The sequence below is a fragment of the Schistocerca cancellata genome, chromosome 5 (genome assembly GCF_023864275.1).
Source record: "Schistocerca cancellata isolate TAMUIC-IGC-003103 chromosome 5, iqSchCanc2.1, whole genome shotgun sequence".
Classification (NCBI taxonomy): Eukaryota; Metazoa; Arthropoda; class Insecta; order Orthoptera; family Acrididae; genus Schistocerca; species Schistocerca cancellata.
Genome location: NC_064630.1, coordinates 137,165,318 through 137,186,778, shown reverse-complemented (window position 1 = coordinate 137,186,778; position 21,461 = coordinate 137,165,318). Strand labels below are relative to the sequence as shown.

The window sequence follows — 21,461 nt, the reverse complement described above, 5'->3', positions numbered from 1 at the left end:
ATTATTAAAGAAGTTTCAACCCATGTGATTAACATAACATTGATACAATTTCCTTAAGGATCATGTTTTTAAAATAATGCATATTACCACCAGAAAGTATGTCACAGTGCACACCCGACTGTTGTGCACTATCTTCTCAGCAGAAGACATTACTTATGTCTGTTGGTGCTTAGCATTCATCGAAACACTTTTTGCATGTTGTGATGTGTGTGTTGAGCAATATTTTTTCCCACTTACTAAGTTCAGGTGAGTAGGCAAAACATTACACATCATTTTGATCCTTTTCACTATTTATAAATCCTCTCTTTTGTTTCAATATTTTCCACAATTGTCCTCTACATTATTCAATTGTTTTGTCACAAAAATACAGAAATAGCATCCAGGAAAGGAAGAATTAATGCCATATTTCATTTTGTTAAATATGCTAAAAATATCTGATGATGCAGTTACTTCTCTGTTCGTAAAATTGGGAATCCACATAGAACTGACAAAATACATCAAATACGACAAAACAATATACCTTGCTTCAAATGGTAAACAGTGTTTTCCCAATACTTTTATTGTTACATTTATGTCCAAATTTCGTTTTTTTTTTTTACAAGATATACTACATATCATGCAGCTGTATGAGGCGGAAGAGCACTATATACATCATACCTGGAAAGCATATTATGACCTTAACATATCAGCTTTGGGATTCATGCTGTGTTCAAGAAACCACATGGACACTGAGTAATATATTTTAATGAAATAACATACAGTGGCCAATCATTTCTAAGACATATCATTCATATGGTTTACATGAAAGTTTCATCAACTTCTTGATTATGCACACTGTACAAATAATTTCTGTAAAACAGTAATCAAGTGTCTGCACCAACAAAAGTTTCAAAAATTCTATTTAATAGTAAAAATATCTGAAAAGGGTATATATATATATATATATTTTTGTGTCAGACACCATGCATGGCTGCCAGTACTGACAGTGAAAACATCCGATTCCCATCTCTGGAGCTTTCCTTATTCTTACTTATTCTGTTTTTATTACATTACAGCTGCAATTCAGATTATAAAACTCACAGGCCAATAAGTTATTATCCAATGGAACTAATTTGTACTAGTGTATTATATACATAACTGAAAAGTCCTGCTAGTTCCATCAGATAAAACAGGAGTGAAAGCTATTAAACTGTTCTGCTCTCACGATATTACACCTTTTTTCAGTCCTTAACATTGTATTTCCAGCTTTAACACTGTATTTTCAGGTTCTTTAAAGACAATTTGCATGTATTTGAGACGAGCACAGTTTCTGATTAACAAGAAATGAGTGGCACTGCAGTTCGTAAAAGTTTGTACAACTTGTGTACTGCATAAGATCATTTCAATTGGAATCTCTCAAAAGTGTTTTCAGAATATCTTAACATACTTCAGAGTTTTACATGTTTTAGTTATGACTAATGGGTTTGCAAACAGTGACTGCATGGTGACAAGTGCTAAAAAGTGCACAACAATGGTTAACAGCATTTGTACTGAATTATGACAGTGATCTCTCTTCTTTCACATGGCCTACATTTCCTGCTGTGTCTTGACATGCAAACTGAATGGCGACTTTGGTTAATTCCATAATATGGCATGCTTCAGTGGCAAATAACTTCACATTGTCATTGTATTGCAGTTGCACTTTTGCATGGAAGAGAACTTAATAATTATACAAGTTGTGGAAAGCATGTCACACCTTTTATAATTTGTGCCACTGGATTCAAAACTCTCTGATAAGAGAAGGCACCTATGATGCTCTGTAAAGCTGTCACATCTCATCTGTATCCCTCTTCATTTGTTCTATCCCACTAATCCGTTTACAGAGCTACTGTCATGGTATTTGCCTACCTCACCAAAGATGAGGCCACTATCCGTAATAACTTGAAAATCCTAACTGTCATTGAATGTTGCTCTTTGGAGCTCATATGATGTTCATTTACACTCACTACTTGCATTACAATATATTTATGTTTGCATAAATGCTGCAGTAAACACTCAAATTCATTTCTGCAGAGATTAAACCACAATGGAATGCAGAGCTATAAATGTAGTACAGTATACGACATCACACTGAGCAATGTATCATTATGAACAACTTCCACAAAATTTCTCAACATGTTAGGATATTAGCGTGCAATCGATTTCATACCAACCACTGAGAAACTTAGTGACCTGGTTTAAAAAACCAATGTTCACTGGTGGCTCCATTCAAAATATTTACACTGTTTATTTTATTAATAATTGTAAACACTAACATGTTCAATGTACACTGTTATTATTTACTTTGTAATCAAGACGTAAGAATATTAAGGCAAATACTTGGTCATTAAAAATTTGCAGAATCTGAAATTCAAACCGGTGATTTTTAAGTTGTGTACTGGAAAGACTGTATGGGCCCAACTCTTTCACCATCAAAATCTTAGCAATATGTTTAGAAAATTTCTAAACAGTAGGAAAGGAGAAATTCCAAATGTATCACAGTAACAAATTATTTAGAAGACGATAAAATAATTTTAAATGGACAGGAACTGGAAAGCAGTTTTGAGTTCTGTCAAAATACTGTTGTACAAACATTCTTGGCAACATCCCTGTTCCACTTCACTGCTCAGTACCATGAAAATCCACAAATTCTAGCAACAAAACTAATGGGCAGCCATTACAGAATGACATTTTAATGAGAATATTTGAATGAAAACCCTCTCTATACATTTCTGCAACTGATAATTGCGTCACACTGAGTGCATAAAGATATTATACAGAAAAACAGCAATAACCTAATACGAAGTCTTATTCACAGCCCAATTATGAAAAACCTATATGCTTTGCGAGTGACTTTCAAAACACGCAACATAGTGGAATCACACACACACACACACACACACACACACACACACACACACAGGTTGAGTCAGTTTAACAGCAAATATTAGTCTCAATAAAATTGTTTTTACAGCAGCTACACACACACATAGCACCATAAACAAACACCGATTTCTGTACATCTTTATAAAAAGTGAACTGAAAAAATTCACAGATGTGGATCAGTTATGAGTGGATATCAACTGGAAGAAGGCTATGGAATGAAATAAATGGCATTCCCAAACACAGCTTTCAAATTCTGTAGTTATGTCAGATAATATTTAGAAACTGGTAATTACTTTTGAATTACAACTTTTTTTTCTTTTTACAATAAACTAAAATCAAGCTTTTGCTTTGTTCTGTAATTTCTACAAGCTTACTAACAGCAGTTAAAATAAACAAACTTCACTATGGTAACATTTCGTAATTATTGTGCTTGAAGAAGTAGAAGTAGTAAATTGACAATATATCACGATTTCAAAAAGTTGAGTGAAGCCAGAAAACGGGCAGTAAATTAACATAGATGAAAGCCTGGTACTAATACTTTGATATAATTTTCATGCTGTGGACACAAATGTGAGCATGAAAGCTGCTTATATCCACATTAGTCTAAGCAATAAAACTATCACATTCCTAGTCTTGCTGTGAACAATCGTGGTGTTAATTACAAAGTACACACCTGTAGTGCATAGAGAACTATCAATTATTTGGTGCCATGGTTATAGACCATGTAATTTTGAAGACAAAAGGAGTACTACTTAATAAGTTGTACTGAGCATGTGCAAGTGTCACTGGAAAGAATTGTACATCTGTTTATTTGAAAAATAAGGAATGCAAGAAGAGGAGGGGGAATGAGAAGGAATGTTACAATTCTTCTGTAAAAAGGTAACATGCATGGCAACAGAAGTAATTACATGAAAACTGCACCTGAACTCCCAAGTTTTAATCATCTTGAGTATCTCCCCCTGTGTCTGCAAGTATGTGCTTGGAGTGCAGCATGAAAATCATAACAATGGTAAGTGAACTGTCAGACAGCAGCAAGTGGAAAAGCATTTTTAAGACTCTGAAATAAAATATAGACCAATAACAGCAAAGGAGGTTAACTATAACCACTGTATAGCCCTACATTATTAACAGATATATTGTATGGTAATTGCAGCAATCTTCAAATTATCTGTTTACCAAATCTCTCGACGAATTTCCACTGGCTTTTGTCAAGCAATATTCTTAAGTGAAAGGAATGTTTTCTTATGAAATAAATGATCAGGTTATGAGGCAATATCATTATACTACTCACGTGTTTCAACTTTAATAATGTCTAACAAATGATAAATAGGCAACCACTGGAAATATGCATACTATGGAAACAGTTATGTGAAAGTGGATGTGGGTGAACTAGTCTCTTCAAACTAAGATCTTAAACAAAGAGAGAGAGAGAGAGAGAGAGAGAGAGAGAGAGAGAGAGAGAGAGAGGGGGGGGGGGGGGGGAGGAATTTGTATTCCTTGCCAACTAATAATGTGATTATTTCCATTACAGCAAGCGTCAGTTCAGATTAGATCTAGAATACTTATACAGTCAGTTATTATTATTATTATTATTATTATTATTTAATTTTATGGGTCAGTCACTGTCCATATACGTTTGTAAGTGCAGACTTCAGAACATATGTATTTCACAGTGTTGCCACACAAATACAAGAACTAAACTGATAAATTTATCATGCAAAATAACACATAACAGATCAAATACAATCTTCGTTGACCATGCTGGAGTCTGTAACTGCTGAAGTGACATATACAAGAAAAACTTTCATAGTGTATCAAATGTGCAGCATTACAGAACTGAGGAACAATAATACTCTGAATATGCAAATGCTTTTCTTCGAGAAATTTATGGGACTTAGGCAGTGACTGGTCTTAAAAAAAATTCAAAAATAAGCCTTACTATAAATATCAAAATCAAGAATAAGGAAAATACACAGTTAAATTGTAATATAGCATCCAAACCTTTAGATTACGAAATTTTTAATCCAAAAGTTTGTGTCATTCTTTTCTGATGAGAGAATCCAATGAAATGACCTGTGCCCAAGAACTGTACACACAATCTGCAGGCCTTCACCACCATACACCATTCTATACGTACAACACTTTATGGCACTAGAAACAGATAAATTAAAAACTTCTGCAGTTATAAAGTGGACTCGTGGAAAGAATAAATTTGCACGTTATGACTGGTTTCTAACTTACAACTTTTATCCTCCTTTTGCACAAATAGTAGTTCATACGAGTCTAGCACTTTCGTGTGCATAGCTATACACCTTGACAGAACATATGTAGTCCACTACCAGTTCGAATATTACTCTCACAGATTAAAAAAAAAAAAAAAGAAAAAAAAATCAATAGATGGAACATCAAAAAACACACCAAAAAAGAACTATTACAAGTTACACAGAACATGTTTCATTCAAAAAGCACAATAACACATACACAGTCTATTTACAAGTCTTATAGCACATCAAGTAAGCAAAGTCACATTGGCAGATATTAAAAAAAGTTTATTAGTCTATATCCCTAAAGGATCTAAAGCCTCCTGCATCAGTATGCTACATCAATAACGAATTCTTAATGGGTTTCAGCACTAAGACATTTAAAAATTGATGCTGTACATATCCTCAATGTGCTATCCGAGTCACTGGACTATGTAAATATGGTAGAGAGAATTGAATTATAGGAATTATTTTATGTCCAACTATCATAACAGTGAAATAAAGTGAACAGAAATGTGACATTAATCAAGTGAAAAAAGAAAACATTATAAAAAAAAGGCCATAATAGTATTCAAAAATATGTAGTTACTGTTGTTTTATTTGATTCCATTCAATACTATCAAGCACAAATCTTACAAAGTCCCTAACAAAAGTTACATATCAATTATCTCAACACACATATGTATATATTTACACACTTCCACACATTTCATTCCAAACATCATACATACATACAAGTACACATTCAAACAACACATTCATACAACAAATAGAACACATCTTCAACAAATCCTCTTGGACAAAAGAATAAACAAACGCACCCAGTTTGTAGCTGCACATGCACATAGATAACATAACGTTAAGTATAAAATGAGATTCTTACACAAATTTTAAATTTGTCTTGTCACATCACTGGGATCTGGCACGTTATATACATAGGCCTTTGCAAAACAACAGACATCTTACCGAGCACAGTGGCACACTTGAGATGACATAACTCATTTTATGAAAGTTTTGTCTTTATTATCTCAGGTGCTGCACCGAAGTGTAAAGTAACCATCTCTGATCATTAAACCAGTAATGAGGAGCCAGTGGCCTGTATTACATACACCACAGACAAATTAAGTATTTCAGTTAACCATAAGTGTGTGGGACTCCATTGGCGCTGCAGAATCATACAATGTGTCGGTATCTTGCGTTGGTTCCCCTTGCAACTGACACTGATTAGTTAATGTTCCTGCACCACAGTCACAGAAAAACCTGAAATCACAATGAATGACAAATTAAAATATAACAAAAAATATATAACTTTTAAGATTTTCCTTTTACACAAAGGAGACAAGTAGACAAACAAAGAATACATTATTACACAATAAAGTCTGCATAATAAACAATGAAAATCCTACAACTGTGGATATATAGGCATTACAGAGAGTAAATTACACTCAGGTGCTTAGTTTTTTCTACAAAATCCAGTTTAATATGAAAGAAAATGCTAAGAAGTTATCTGCTTACAAAAGTGAGATAAAGCACATTCTTAAATCGTACCTTTGGTTAAGGGACATGTCACTACCAAGTTGACAATAGCTGTGCTCTTATGAACATGCCCTTCCAGATATTACCTCTGGAATATCAATCATGTTTTACAACTTCAGTTATGTTAATGGACTTCTTTTATTCCCAGCACAAAAAACATTATACACAATAGCATTTGCGATGTTAATAGCTTCTGTATTAGCAGGCTCATTTAACACACAACATAACTAAGACACAACAAGTTGTGTGACACGAGACAACATTAACCACATCCGAAAACATGGCTGTGAGTGATTGCTTCTGGTGTATTACTCAAGTATTACTGCTGTGCTCCTGCTATATTACTCCTGTAATAAGACTAGCTTGTCATAAGTTGTTATTTATGTACTGGTGCCAAAACTGTGAGTGCCTTTTTTTGTGGAATTATGGATGAGAATTGACAAAAATTAGAATTAGGATACAGTAATATATTAAGGAGTTATTAATAACCTAAGTCAAATGCATAGAAGATGTTTTGAAAAGATCGTATGGTAAGTTCTCCACATTTTTAAGAACTGAATGAATGGGAAAAAGTCATCCAAAATTTTAAAACCACATTTTTTTTGCTTGAGAAGATTTACACAAACATAACAAACAATATTTATAAGGCAGTACATAATTCATTTATATTTTATCCTTCATGTCTGGTTTTCATTCTAAATGCCAAACAACATGTAAACTTATTTTTTTTCTTCAAAGGAGTGGACTTTTAGAATGTCGAAACAATTTTGATTAGGAAATAATTAAGTATTCAGTTTTTTAGTTATTCACAATGTACTGTATGTAAAATACAAATAATTTTTTATTTTCAAATATTTGGCCTCTTGTGAGAGAACACACTATTAAAAAGTAGCATTAAATCCTCTTGCAACCTTTGGGAGGGGAGGGGGGGGGGGGGAATAATAATAATAATAATAATAATAATAATGATGCAGAAAGTCTGAACTTCAGTAAGGCGAGCTTTGATTAAAACATTAAAGACAATGCCACCATTCTGTGCATATGCATTTCAGCATATTGAGGATTTTAGTTATTTTATACTCTGCACAACTGACTTATCACTGATGTAACCAATTCACTTGTGGTGTGGTTGGCAGCTGATTTACAGGCTGGCATGCAACGCTCACCCCCCACCCCCAATCTGCTAGTAGATTTACAGAAGATAGTCACTATGTAAAACTAGCTCAAGCAGAAAGAACACAATGGTTTTTAATGCTACTTCCAGTCCCCTGTAGCGAAACATACATATTGTTACTTTTATCACAGATAGCAACTATCGTGGGAAGAGGGAGGAATGCAAGATACTGGTATTGCATTCCAATAACCAACATACGAGCTCTACTCCGAAGTATTGTATATCAGACCGGCTGTGTGGCTGGATTGAAGAGTTTTTAGCAAACAGGACACAGCATGTTGTTATCAACGGAGAGACGTCTACAGACATTAAAGTAAACTCTGGCGTGCCACAGGGGAGTGTTATGGGACCATTGCTTTTCACAATATATATAAATGACCTAGTAGATAGTGTCGGAAGCTCCATGCGGCTTTTCGCGGATGATGCTGTAGTATACAGAGAAGTTGCAGCATTAGAAAATTGTAGCGAAATGCAGGAAGATCTGCAGCGGATAGGCACTTGATGCAGGGAGTGGCAACTGACCCTTAACATAGACAAATGTAATGTATTGCGAATACATAGAAAGAAGGATCCTTTATTGTATGATTGAAGTGGAATGATCATATAAAATTAATTGTTGGTAAGGCGGGTACCAGGTTGAGATTCATTGGGAGAGTCCTTAGAAAATGTAGTCCATCAACAAAGGAGGTGGCTTACAAAACACTCGTTCTACCTATACTTGAGTATTGCTCATCAGTGTGGGATCCGTACCAGATCGGGTTGATGGAGGAGATAGAGAAGATCCAAAGAAGAGCGGCGCGTTTCGTCACAGGGTTATTTGGTAACCGTGATAGCGTTACGGAGATGTTTAACAAACTCAACTGGCAGACTCTGCAAGAGAGGCGCTCTGCATCGCGGTGTAGCTTGCTCGCCAGGTTTCGAGAGGGTGCGTTTCTGGATGAGGTATCGAATATATTGCTTCCCCCTACTTATACCTCCCGAGGAGATCACGAATGTAAAATTAGAGAGATTAGAGCGTGCACAGAGGCTTTCAGACAGTCGTTCTTCCCGCGAACCATACGCGACTGGAACAGGAAAGGGAGGTAATGACAGTGGCACGTAAAGTGCTCTCCGCCACACACCGTTGGGTGGCTTGCGGAGTATAAATGTAGATCCTCCTCCTCATGCATTTACTCTTTGATAAACCTTCACTTCTACAAACATTTTCACAATACTTCTCTATCTGCCCTTAAAATGGTTCCACCCAAATTTCCTACCCTTAAAACTCCTATTATCTTATAAGTCCCAACTTACTGTCTTTACTCTGTCATGATTTGAATTACACTAATACCAATCTTTGTGACAATGATAAGGATAAAAGTACAGGACTCATTCTCTCACACGTTCCACATATTTCATATACATCTACATCATACTCTGCAAGCCACCTTAATGGTGTGTGGTGGAGGGTAATTTTTGCACCACTAACTGAGCCCTCTAACCCTGTTCCACTAGCGAACAGCACGTGGGAAGATTGGTTGCCTTTAAGTCTCTGTACTGGCTCTAATTTTTCGAATTTTCTCCTCGTGGTCACTACACGTGACGAATGTGGGGGAAAGTAATACGTTATCTCCAGAATGAGATTTTCACTCTGCAGCGGAGTGTGTGCTGATATGAAACTTCCTGGCAGATTAAAACTGTTTGCCGGACCGAGACTCAAACTCGGGACCTTTGCCTTTCTCGGGCAAGTGTTCTACCAACTGAGCTACCCAAGCACGACTCACGCCCCGTTCTCACAGCTTTACTTCTGCCAGTACCTCGTCTCCTACCTTCCAAACTTTACAGAAGCTCTCCCGCAAACCTTGCAGAACTAGCACTCCTGAAAGAAAGGATATTGCGGAGACATGGCTTAGCCACAGCCTGGGGGATTGCAACCAAGACATAGATACCCCTAGACCTAACAAGCTGCTGTTACAGAAAGTCTGTGCATGAGCTGGAGTATGCGTCTGTCTTACTGTCTTGTAACTGAAGAGGCCTTTGTAGAGAAATACCACTGTAAAGGGATGTTATAAGAGGAACTGTTTGTCCCCCCTCCCCCTCTCTGCCTCTCCTCTTAATTCCTGGAAGTAGTTGGATCTTTCTGGCCCTAGTTTGAGTTTTTAAAAATATTCTGTACATTCAATTTCATCTCACAGGTGATATGGAACCCTGTAAATTTTTTGCTGCCATCAGCAGAAAATGATCATTTAGAGTAGAGTATAACCCCGCTTTTACATTCCCGGAATTAACGTTTTCCCACCGTTTATGACTTTTTTTATTGCTTCCTTCAAATTTCCTATGTTCACAATGTTAATTCACACCTGTTTTTACGTTAACATATCAGTAATCTTCCTGCAATTTACATATTATGAAAATGTTCGTGGAAAAAAAAACTGGTGTGACTGACATAAAATGATGCAGGCACAGCATTCCCCTTCAAGTAGTGTTTACACATGTTATACGTTTAACTTTCGTGACACCAGGGTGCTCCACTCAGCAGATCTGAAGTCAGAAAAAAAAAACGTGATTTGTATCCTGCCACTGCCAACCACAGCTTGATGTGGTGGCTCATGGGAGTAAATGTTTCAATAGAAGACGGAAGAACGCACAACTACTGAGGTACATTCATTTGCTTCGAGTTGATAACAACTTCATCTGTCAGTACAGTGTGCTACAATAAGTAGTACCCTTTTGTATCCGCATTGTTTCGGTGTTAACTTCACCCTATGATAATGATCACATACAGAGGATGTCCATTTTCCACTATTTGTAACTTGCTAAATACGGTAGTTTCCTTTATGGTTCGTATACTCATTGTACAATGTTGTTTGCTGTGGAAGGCTGGCAACGCAACAAGCCTGTTCCTACAACCGAAGTGAGTTGATTTCAGTCGACACAGCTACTCTCTACAACTGCCGTGCGAAGAGTTTTTATTTGTTACTTTGTTTGTGTGTACCGCATAGCGTATTCGTAGCCTTGTGTGAAGTGATCAAAGTCTGTTGTTAGTTGTTTCTTTCACATTGTTGTTTTCTGTTGCAGTTTAGGATGGAAAACACCATATTGCCAAAAGAGACAGGAAAACCCTTTCTATGGAAGAAAAAGTCAAAATTCTGGAAAGAATTGAAGCTCAATGTGGAACACGTGTTGCATTAGCACAGAGTTTAGGAATACCGGTATCTACATTGAACACTATCATGAAAAATAGATACCATTTTGGAAAGTGTAAGTAACAGTGGGCCAAATTAAAAAAAAATGAAATATGCTAGCTATTCGAAATGCGCAGAACTGGAAGAAATTACGAAGAGCTGGTTTCAGGCAGCATGTGCGTGTGATGTTGCGCGAAAAGGTGCTGAAAGTCGCCAATGTACTTGGGATCGAGGACATCACAGCATCAAACGGGTGGATACGTAAATTCAAGGAGCGGTACAGTGTAGTGTACAAACAGTATGTGGCAAAGAAAACAGTGTGGACATAAAATATGTTACGGAATGGCAGAGTGGCAGGTTACAAGACCTTCTGAAACAGTATAAACCGAAGGATACCTTCAATATTGACGAAACAGGTCTATTTTACAGACTTTAAAGGCGAAAACTACCATGGCAGTAAACATAACAAAGTTTGCCTGACAGTAATGTTAGGCACAAACACAGATGGTTCCGAAAAACATAAAAACACGACACTACCAACGAACTACAGCGCCAACAAAAAAGTGTGGATGATGTCTGAATTATTTGAGAAACAACAACATTGGAAGGAACATCAGCATTGGCCGTATTTTGTTGCTTTGTTGTCAGCAAAATCGATTTTCAGTCATTTAGTGACCATCCTCACTGCTATAATATACAATTAAAATTGGTAGGCACTGGTATCAAGTTGTAACCACAAGCTTAGAGTGATCACATAAACTGAGTTTGTGGTTATAGCTTGATACCAGTGCCTACCAATTTTAATTGTATATTATAGCAGTGAGGATGGTCACTAAGTGACTGAAAATCGATTTTGCTGACAACAAAGCAACGAAATATGGCCAATGCTGATGTTCCTTCCAATTCTATCCACTATTTGGTCTTGGTGCACACAACAATCCATGGAGTCGCCAATCAACAACTGCATTGTCTTGATTCAAGAATGGGTACTGACAACAGAAAAATTCTGCTTTTTGTGGATTGTTGCCCTGCGCATCCCAGAAATGTAAGCCTACGTAATGTGCAATTAGAGTTTCTGCCACAAAACTGCACAAGCAAATTACAGCCTTTGGATTTGGGTGTCAGCTATGCCTTCAATATACTATAGGAAGACGATTGTGCAGAAGGCATTAACTTAGATGGAAGTTGGGAATGACCCAGCCTGTGTCAATTTTATACACTTTGCATTATATTGAAAAGGCATGGACAGAAGTTACGGCGGCCACCATCTTCAATTGCTTCTGAAAAGCAGGATTCATCGAAGCCGACAACGGAAATGGATCTGATGCACCAGACGTGAGTGTTAGTGACAACGGTGAAAAACTGCTTGCTTCATCATAGGAAAAGCTGCAGCTTCAGCATCTGGTTCATGATTTCTTACTCATTGACATCAATGTTGTCACTATGGAAAGTGTTTCTGTTGACATTATCGACTTTCACACACAAGAAAACGCAGAAAGTGACAGTGATAGTGATGAGGACAATGAGGTTCCTTATTTGCAGTTGTTAATGTAGCAGTAGAAACCACTGAAAAATATATTTCAGCTACAGATGTCAATGACAAATTTTTTCATTGTGTTTATGAACTCTAAAACTACACTGAAAAAATTCATCAGACAAAATTAAAACAACCCATAATTTTTTTTTTGCCAGAAAGTAGTAACGACTGTACTCATTTGTTAATGCCGTGTTTATAGACCAGCCAAATTAAAGGTCATTTTAATGATTTGTAAATGTGTTCATAAAATGCTTAAGTGTAGTATGGTTTCCTTCCCTGTTATTTTGGCTGTGGATACAGACTGATCTCTATCGTAACCCCTATGTCTACGCTGATTTGAAAGTGTGAGTTTAGCTGAGAGCTGACTAAGTCAGTGAGTGTGAAATAAAGGCTGCAGTGACAGATTGATCTGTATTGTAGTGCCATATTTAACTTAATTTATATTTCACACACCTTTATATACAAAACCAAAAACAGCAAGATAAATGGCTCTTACTGTATACATCTGCTGACATCACTTTTGCAGGAAAGTTACACTAAAAATGATGCAGTTTAGAGAGATCTTTAATGCAGTGTACACTTTACATGCACTTTTCGTAAGGCATCAAATATTAATACTAAAACTGCCAACTGCATCACTTTAGCTTTGCAAACACATAAACTAAACATGGCAGCTGCATGGTTTGTGTTATTTTTAATGCAATTTGTTGTGCTAAAGTGTCGGTGAATGTCAAGTCACCTGCTAAACATTGCACTAAATTCAGATAACCTTTAATAAAAATAAACATTCCCTGATGAGTATTTTTTGCCTATTATCTACAGATATCATACAAAACTACAAAAATGGAAATTCCATACACAACCAGTAAAACAAAGTCATTTCCCACATTTCACATTTTCCCGCAGTTTAGCCATTTTTTTCAAGTCCCTTGAAAAAAGTGTAAAAGCAGGGTTATGATGTGTGAAATAGTACTTAAACTTCTGGGTTAACATTTAAAAAGTGCAGACAGACTTGGGAATGACATAAGGTTTGATGTTGTAGACTGCCAATCCACTAACAGAAAAGAAACAAAGGAAAAGCTGTGTACTGGTTTCAAATAGAAAGTGGTAATAAATACCTATGTGCAAGTACTCGCCTGATAGAAATTTCACTTTTCCCATTCTGAATGCAAATTTTATAATAACAAAAATGGAACTGCAGAACAATGTAAGGGTTGATCAGATATTACAACAAGAAATGCAGATCTTTTGATTTTTTTTCTCAGCCCAGACAAAATTCATTTAGTGCAAGCAATACCATCTTGCATGAATAGTCTTTTGATATTGGTAATGACACAGGTGCAGAAGAATTCATAGTTCCTCACTGTTGGATTGGCCACTTAAAAAAAAATCGCATACAACCGTGTAATAAAAATAACAGGTTTGAAAAACTAAAAGCTTGAATTACAAAAAAAGCATAAGAATTGCAGGATTTGATTAACTTTTTGTTTACAACACAGATCAGTCCAAATTTTAAGAAGAAATATGTGCTAATAGGATGCTTTCATTCAAGGGAGAAAAACATACAGACAACTAGGCAGTCCATATCTGCAATCATACAGGTTCTTTCAAAAATGACCGGTATATTTGAAACGGCAATAAAAACTAAACGAGCAGCGATAGAAATACACTGTTTGTTGCAATATGCTTGGGACAACAGTACATTTTCAGGCAGACAAACTTTCGAAATTACAGTAGTTACAATTTCAACAACATATGGCGCTGCGGTCTGGGAAACTCTATAGTACGATATTTTCCACATATCCACCATGCGTAGCAATAATATGGCGTAGTCTCTGAATGAAATTACCCGAAACCTTTGACAACGTGGCTGGCGGAATGGCTTCACATGCAGATGAGATGTACTGCTTCAGCTGTTCAATTGTTTCTGGATTCTGGCGGTACACCTGGTCTTTCAAGTGTCCCCACAGAAAGAAGTCACAGGGGTTCATGTCTGGCGAATAGGGAGGCCAATCCACGCCGCCTCCTGTATGTTTCGGATAGCCCAAAGCAATCACACGATCATCGGAATATTCATTCAGGAAATTAAAGACGTCGGCCGTGCGATGTGGCCGGGCACCATCTTGCATAAACCACGAGGTGTTCGCAGTGTCGTCTAAGGCAGTTTGTACCGCCACAAATTCACGAAGAATGTCCAGATAGCGTGATGCAGTAATCATTTCGGATCTGAAAAATAGGCCAATGATTCCTTTGGAAGAAATGGCGGCCCAGACCAGTACCTTTTGAGGATGCAGGGACGGTGGGACTGCAACATGGGGCTTTTCGGTTCCCCATATGCGCCAGTTCTGTTTATTGACGAAGCCGTCCTGGTAAAAATAAGCTTCGTCAGTAAACCAAATGCTGCCCACATGCATATCGCTGTCATCAATCCTGTGCACTATATCGTTAGCGAATGTCTCTCGTGCAGCAATGGTAGCGGTGCTGAGGGGTTGCCGCGTTTGAATTTTGTATGGATAGAGGTGTAAACTCTGGCGCATGAGACGATACGTGGACATTGGCGTCATTTGGACCGCAGCTGCAACACGGCGAACGGAAACCCGAGGCCGCTGTTGGATCACCTGCTGAACTAGCTGCGCGTTGCCCTCTGTGGTTGCCGTACGCGGTCGCCCTACCTTTCCAGCACGTTCATCCGTCACGTTCCCAGTCCGTTGAAATTTTTCAAACAGATCCTTTATTGTATCGCTTTTCGGTCCTTTGGTTACATTAAACCTCCGTTGAAAACTTCGTCTTGTTGCAACAACACTGTGTTCTAGACGGTGGAATTCCAACACCAGAAAAATCCTCTGTTCTAAGGAATAAACCATGTTGCCTACAGCACACTTGCACGTTGTGAACAGCACACGCTTACAGCAGAAAGACGACGTACAGAATGGCGCACCCACAGACTGCGTTGTCTTCTATATCTTTCACATCACTTGCAGCGCCATCTGTTGTTGAAAATTGTAACTACTGTAATTTCGAAAGTTTGTCCGCCTGAAAATGTACTGTTTGTCCCAAGCATATTGCAACAAACGGTGTATTTCTATCGCTGCTCGTTTAGTTTTTATTGCCGTTTCAAATATACGCGTCATTTTTGAAACACCCTGTACATTCATACATAATGAAAACCAATGTTCAGTCTATATTGTTCACTGTTACTTATGCTGAATATTTCTCTTCAAGAATTGGCATGAAATTTTGGAGCCTGTGTGAAAAGACCAACATTTTACACAAACAATCTTTTATTAGAATCACTAATGCCTGAAACAAATGGGAAATGAAAATGTTGCAATTATCACACTTTCATGCATTTTCTCCATTTAGTGGGAACAAAATTTGTCTCCTAGATTCTTGGAATGGTCACAAGCATCCTGAATCATTGACAACCATGTTTTGAGCTCACCCTGACCAAAAAAGTATATATACTTCAGTTTTCACCTAGTAATACAAATGTGCATTAGTTATTAGAGAATTTTACAGAACAGTAACAGAGACAATAATTATCGAAATATCACAACAATTTCCAGTCTACGCAACATGAAAATGTTCTGAAATTGCACTCAGTAGTACACTACCAGTTTTCCTCTACTTAGTTTCATAACCTTATTTAATATGCTTAGCACTCCTCAAAATATACAGATATAAGATCCAATCCCCTCCTAACTCCAGATTGTTTTGTCCAAAAATGTGTAAGTGTGTCTGCAACTGTCAATGTCAACCTTAATTTTATGTTCATGGTACACAAAAAAATATGTAGAGCACTGCACCAGCATTTCACATTTTTGCAATAGTTACAAGGAATAAAACTGATATTGATGAGTCGGAAACCTTGTATTTATTTCCACATACTCCTTACCAATTTGGAAGGAATGTTATGTATAAATTATAAGGTGTATTTCTCTACGAATATTTAATTCGTTTTATGATCACTTTCAACTGATGATCCAGTGCTTGCCTTGCAAGCTAATGGAAACTGTGACCAAAGAGTGACACACTGCGCAACAACTGAGGGCTGTATACCAGGCAGTTTCAAGATGTGCAATAATGACACATTTTATATTGTAATCTCCAGTTCATGTCGCCACCTGAAATTCAGCACATGGCTTTTCACTGATGCTAACTACAACTGGCAGGGGGTGCAGGGCGGGGGCATTCATGGCAACTTTTCAAGTTCTGACATGACAAGCCTAGCCACCATTCCTTCGAAATGGCTAGCTCAAAAAAGGATCCTTCTGAAAGCTAACAAAATTTCCAATCTTCTCCATGTGACTGTAAAAAACTCGACAACTTTACTATTAGGTGAGTAGTTGCTTTATTTTTACTACTATATTATTTATGTTTAAAATCATCTATCCCATGAGAAATGAGCATCCAACAATTTCCTACAACTTAACTTCTATCTGGAACATAGCCTTTCAAAAATAAAATTAACTGTCTAATAATATCATTGTTCATGGGACTTTACACCGCTACCTTCCTCCCCCCCCCCCCCCCCCCCCACTTCTAATGCCTATGGTACATGAAAAAACGTAATGACAGCTGCCAACAAACAACTGGACGCTGCAACCTATTACACAACAGTTACATTAACAATGCTATTTAACAAAATTTCCCACAATTTTTTTTTTTATAAATTTAAAGAAGTTCCCAATCCATCTGCTTACGTGTAGTGTCGCTGCTACTATTTTTCTATTTTAATTGTTTTAGTATAATCAGTAACACATCACACTGCTGAAGTGAGCACTGATAGTGTGAGTAGTGCAGTGTCAGTTCATGTATATAGATCAGATGACATTAGTACTAACACACAATTATATAATGTTTGTCGTACTGTATAGATCTTTGCAATGTGACTCATTCCATCATTGTACTAAGTGATCAACGAAATATATATTCTAACAATAAATTTCAAATACCATAATGGAAGAATTCCACTTAATCACCTCCTACGTATATTTAACAATGGTCCTAAGCAAATTGTGTATGATGGAAATAGCTTACACATGTAGACAATGTTTGCTTACCTGTCATGCCTTATGAATTCCACATCATGACCTGCATGGCAAGTTTTAATACAGTTCACGCAAATTGCATTGCGATCCGTGGTGTTGCAAGTCTGGCAGCGATAGAAATCATGCATAGGAAATGAAGTGTAACTTGATATTTTGTATAAGCACTGGCCATTAGCTACAGCCTTTTCTAACAGCGTCCTGGTTGCTAAATATTCTGTTACCTGTTGAAACAAAATCACAATTTTTGAAATGAAAAAACAATCAGAGCTAAAAAGGCAATTCTTTGATATGACTGTAAAGTAAAGTATTTTTATCACAAATTTGGAACAATCATCCCAGAAATAAAGTCAACAATGTTTGCATGGATATATTACATGCATTCACTAGCTTTCTAATCACTTTTTGACAAAATGTTCACACAGCACCGCAACCTAACCAAAATTACACATTCCAAAAACACAAAGGAGCTGGCTGGTTTTAGTTGACTATTTTCTTCATCCCATTAATTAAGAGAAAACCAAATAATTACTTTACTGTAATTAGACAGGTAAAAAATCTATGCAGCAGGGAAAAGTATACAGAAGTTAAGAAAATGTGCAAGCTTTCAGAGCCATTGGGGTCCTCTTCCTGGCAGAAGGGTTGAAGTGAAAGGAAGAAGGATGAAGGAAAATGACTAGCAAAGTTTAGAGAATGGGGAAAGCAACACAAAAGCAGCTGCGAATCCTGTGTTGGGGGAGACTTACCAGACAGGATGAGAAGGAGACACATACTGTTGGGGACTGGCAGTTCCCAACAGTCAGTCTTTCTTGTCTATCCAAACACGTTTTTAAAAATAGACAATTTGTGAATAATTACTTTGCAGTATTTTAAATGCAAATTTTATCAAACCTATCAAGAAGCTATGTACAAATGGCCTGTAAAGGAAATCGTGAAAGTAATACACAAATCAAAGTAGCCTAATACTTTATGATCTGCAGAAAGTTATTGGGTATCCTGGAATTTGGACAAGTTTGAACAGTCCATTGTCGGCTGAAATTTATTCTCTGTAATCTGTGCTCATCCTAATACAGTGTTTGGTGACATTTCCTTCCTTTTACGAAGCTGTGAATGTACTCTTTCATTTCTCCTTATCCTGATTATGCAATACATATAAATTACCTAAGTTTTAACAGTACTGTCACATTTATGTCCATCAATAGCACTCCAGTTGCTAGCATTTCAATAGCTGGTAAATAGACAATTTTAAGTGGCTAGTATGTACACAATTATCTTCTAGCAAATACTGTTTGCAAAGGAAATATTACAGAAGCTTTATTTCCTTATGTTCAATAATGTGATCCTTTGATAAATACAAGGGTACATATAAATTGAACTGCTTCACTGATTTTAAGGAGTCCAGCACCACTAAACCTGATTCTACAGGAGCTTCTAATTCATCACACTGGCTCTCTGATTTCCTCTCTAACTTCATCTAAAGCCCTCTTCCTTGTATTGTTAACCTTAGACAAGTCTTCACAGGTGGAGTAATATTAATGCTTCAAAATCCAAAATGGGTTCTTCTAAATTGTCAAAATTATCTTCCTTCTGTCATCCACATTTGCAATTTTATTTGTGCACACATCCTGCATGCCACGTTCTATATCAACTGAGCTACCACTTCTCTCTCTTTCCATCCGAGTCTATTGAAAACACCATGTATCCAGAATTCTACTGTGCTGCTGAACACGATGGAACTATCCCAAGTTAAAAGTCTTCATTGTGCATGCCTAGAAATTATACATTGATCTCAAGCTCTGATTTTTAACATCAAAATGTTCATTTCCACGCACCATAGCCTACCAAAAGGCAGCAGACTGATTGTGCCACTGCATATTTACTCCATCCACACAAATCCTATTTGACACAGTATGAATAAAATAACTAATTAAGGTCATCTGACTACAACATTGACACACATGATAAAAATTTTAGATTATTAATTACTCACCAATAATAAAGGCAGTAAGTGACTATGAGGTACCTACTGACAATATGGGTATCAACTATCACAAAATATTGAAAGTATACACACAACTTTGACAATGAGCAAGACAGAAGAACTGTGTGCCATAATGAACACACCGACTTGTTACAATAAGACCAAAGAGGGATTTATTTGGAGTAAAAAAACTATTGAACTAATAAACACTGAAAGCATGAGTATAAACAACATGTACACTGTTGTGGAAGGTTTCGGAAATTTATTTTTCCTGTGAGCATATGTACAGTGCATTTAAGCTGGTGAATTTTCCATCAGTTCATTTTAAAAACGTGCATGGGGATACAGGAATGAATTATATTTGGGAGTAGATATTACGGTCCACAGATGCATCGCAAATTAATGCAGACATACCACTGGCCATTTCTTATTCACTCTCAAAAATCCCTTGTGCCCTTTTCTACCAAAATGTTGACTTTGAACTGTTGTCTAAATATCCATTAAACAATTTTTGTTTTGTTTGTGTAGCAATAATACTTCCAGTACAACTACCATGTTGTAATCTCTGAGTCTACCTTTTCTCTTTTCTTACTCAACTACCTGGCAATGATCTCAGAGTCACTAATTATACTGTAAATGTGCACAACATGTCAATGATTTGAGAGTGATATTCAAAATCACATCACACTACTTTTAAAAATCAAACTGTACTATTCAATCACATCAGATCCCAAGTTGAGGACAATACTCTTTGCGAACAAAAGATCAGTGACGGGGCTGGACACACTACAGACACTCAGATACAACATGTTAAAAAGAAACTGGTGGCTGCACTAAACAGACAAGGCATTTGATTACAGGCTGCATAGATTACAGCCAACTGTAAGAGGACATTGGTTAGTAAAGTGCTACCTCTGGCTATTGGCTGCACACCACTTGCGAGACAAAGTCCACCAAAGCGATTGTTAAATATCTGATTATATTCCAGAGTCGCCGTTGCATTATTCGTAATTTCCACGCCGGCTGCAAGTCCATCAAATATGCGATTCCGCCTCAGAATTGGATGACTTTGTGTCGAAATCAGAACACCAGCTTGTGCATTACGAAAAATATCATTCTCCTCCAAGACACCTAAAATTGGAGAAATTTATTAAAAACTGCCACTGACAGTAAAATTTAAGCACACTTAATTTGCAAATTCTTGCAAGCAAAAAAGGGAAAAGACAAAGTACAAAATATACCTTTTCCTCCATTAAAAATACAAATGCCACCATCTCTTCCATCGAATATCTTGTTGCGTTTTAATGTAGGATTGGAATCAGTCTTAATCCACACTCCAGCCATTGCATTATCAAAGATTTCATTCTGTTCGAGTAACCCAAGTCCACCATTATAAACCAGAACGCCACCGTTCTGTCCTCCCCAAATTTTGTTACCCCGTATCACTGGATTGCTACCCGTCCTGAAAAATTATTGTACATACTTTTAGTGTTTGAACTGGGAATGCCCAGCACTAATACTACAAAAATGTTCACCTCTAAAGCATGTTAATTATACTCACAGAAAGCTGTTATTTATATAATAAAATTAAAAAATTCTTCATCTACAGTGTACACCTCCAAAGGCAGGTATGTGTGAGGGGCAAGTTATGCAAATATCACCTACTTCACAATCCCTAGCACACAAAAAGAGTTCAGAATTCCACTGCAGTGTACACCTCCAAAGGCAGGCATGTGTGAGGGGGCAAGTTACACAAATATCACCTACCAAAAGTCCACTACTCACCAATGGCACATTCAGTAAGTATATAAACAATGTACAGTAACTAAAAAGCAAAGAAAAATGGCGGAAACACT

The 21,461-nt window shown here is 36.9% G+C and overlaps 1 protein-coding gene across 1 annotated transcript in view; it reads right to left on the bottom strand.

The window, feature by feature from the left end:
- Positions 1-580: 580 nt before the first annotated feature.
- The window catches only part of LOC126188010 (F-box only protein 11), a 59,376-nt gene continuing 38,495 nt past the window's right edge, over positions 581-21,461 (bottom strand). Inside the window, 5 exon segments of the mRNA XM_049929426.1 lie at positions 581-6,425; positions 17,640-17,815; positions 17,817-17,848; positions 20,518-20,736; positions 20,847-21,067. Of these exon segments, the coding sequence (XP_049785383.1) occupies positions 6,296-6,425; positions 17,640-17,815; positions 17,817-17,848; positions 20,518-20,736; positions 20,847-21,067 (778 nt within the window). The 3' untranslated portion in view covers positions 581-6,295.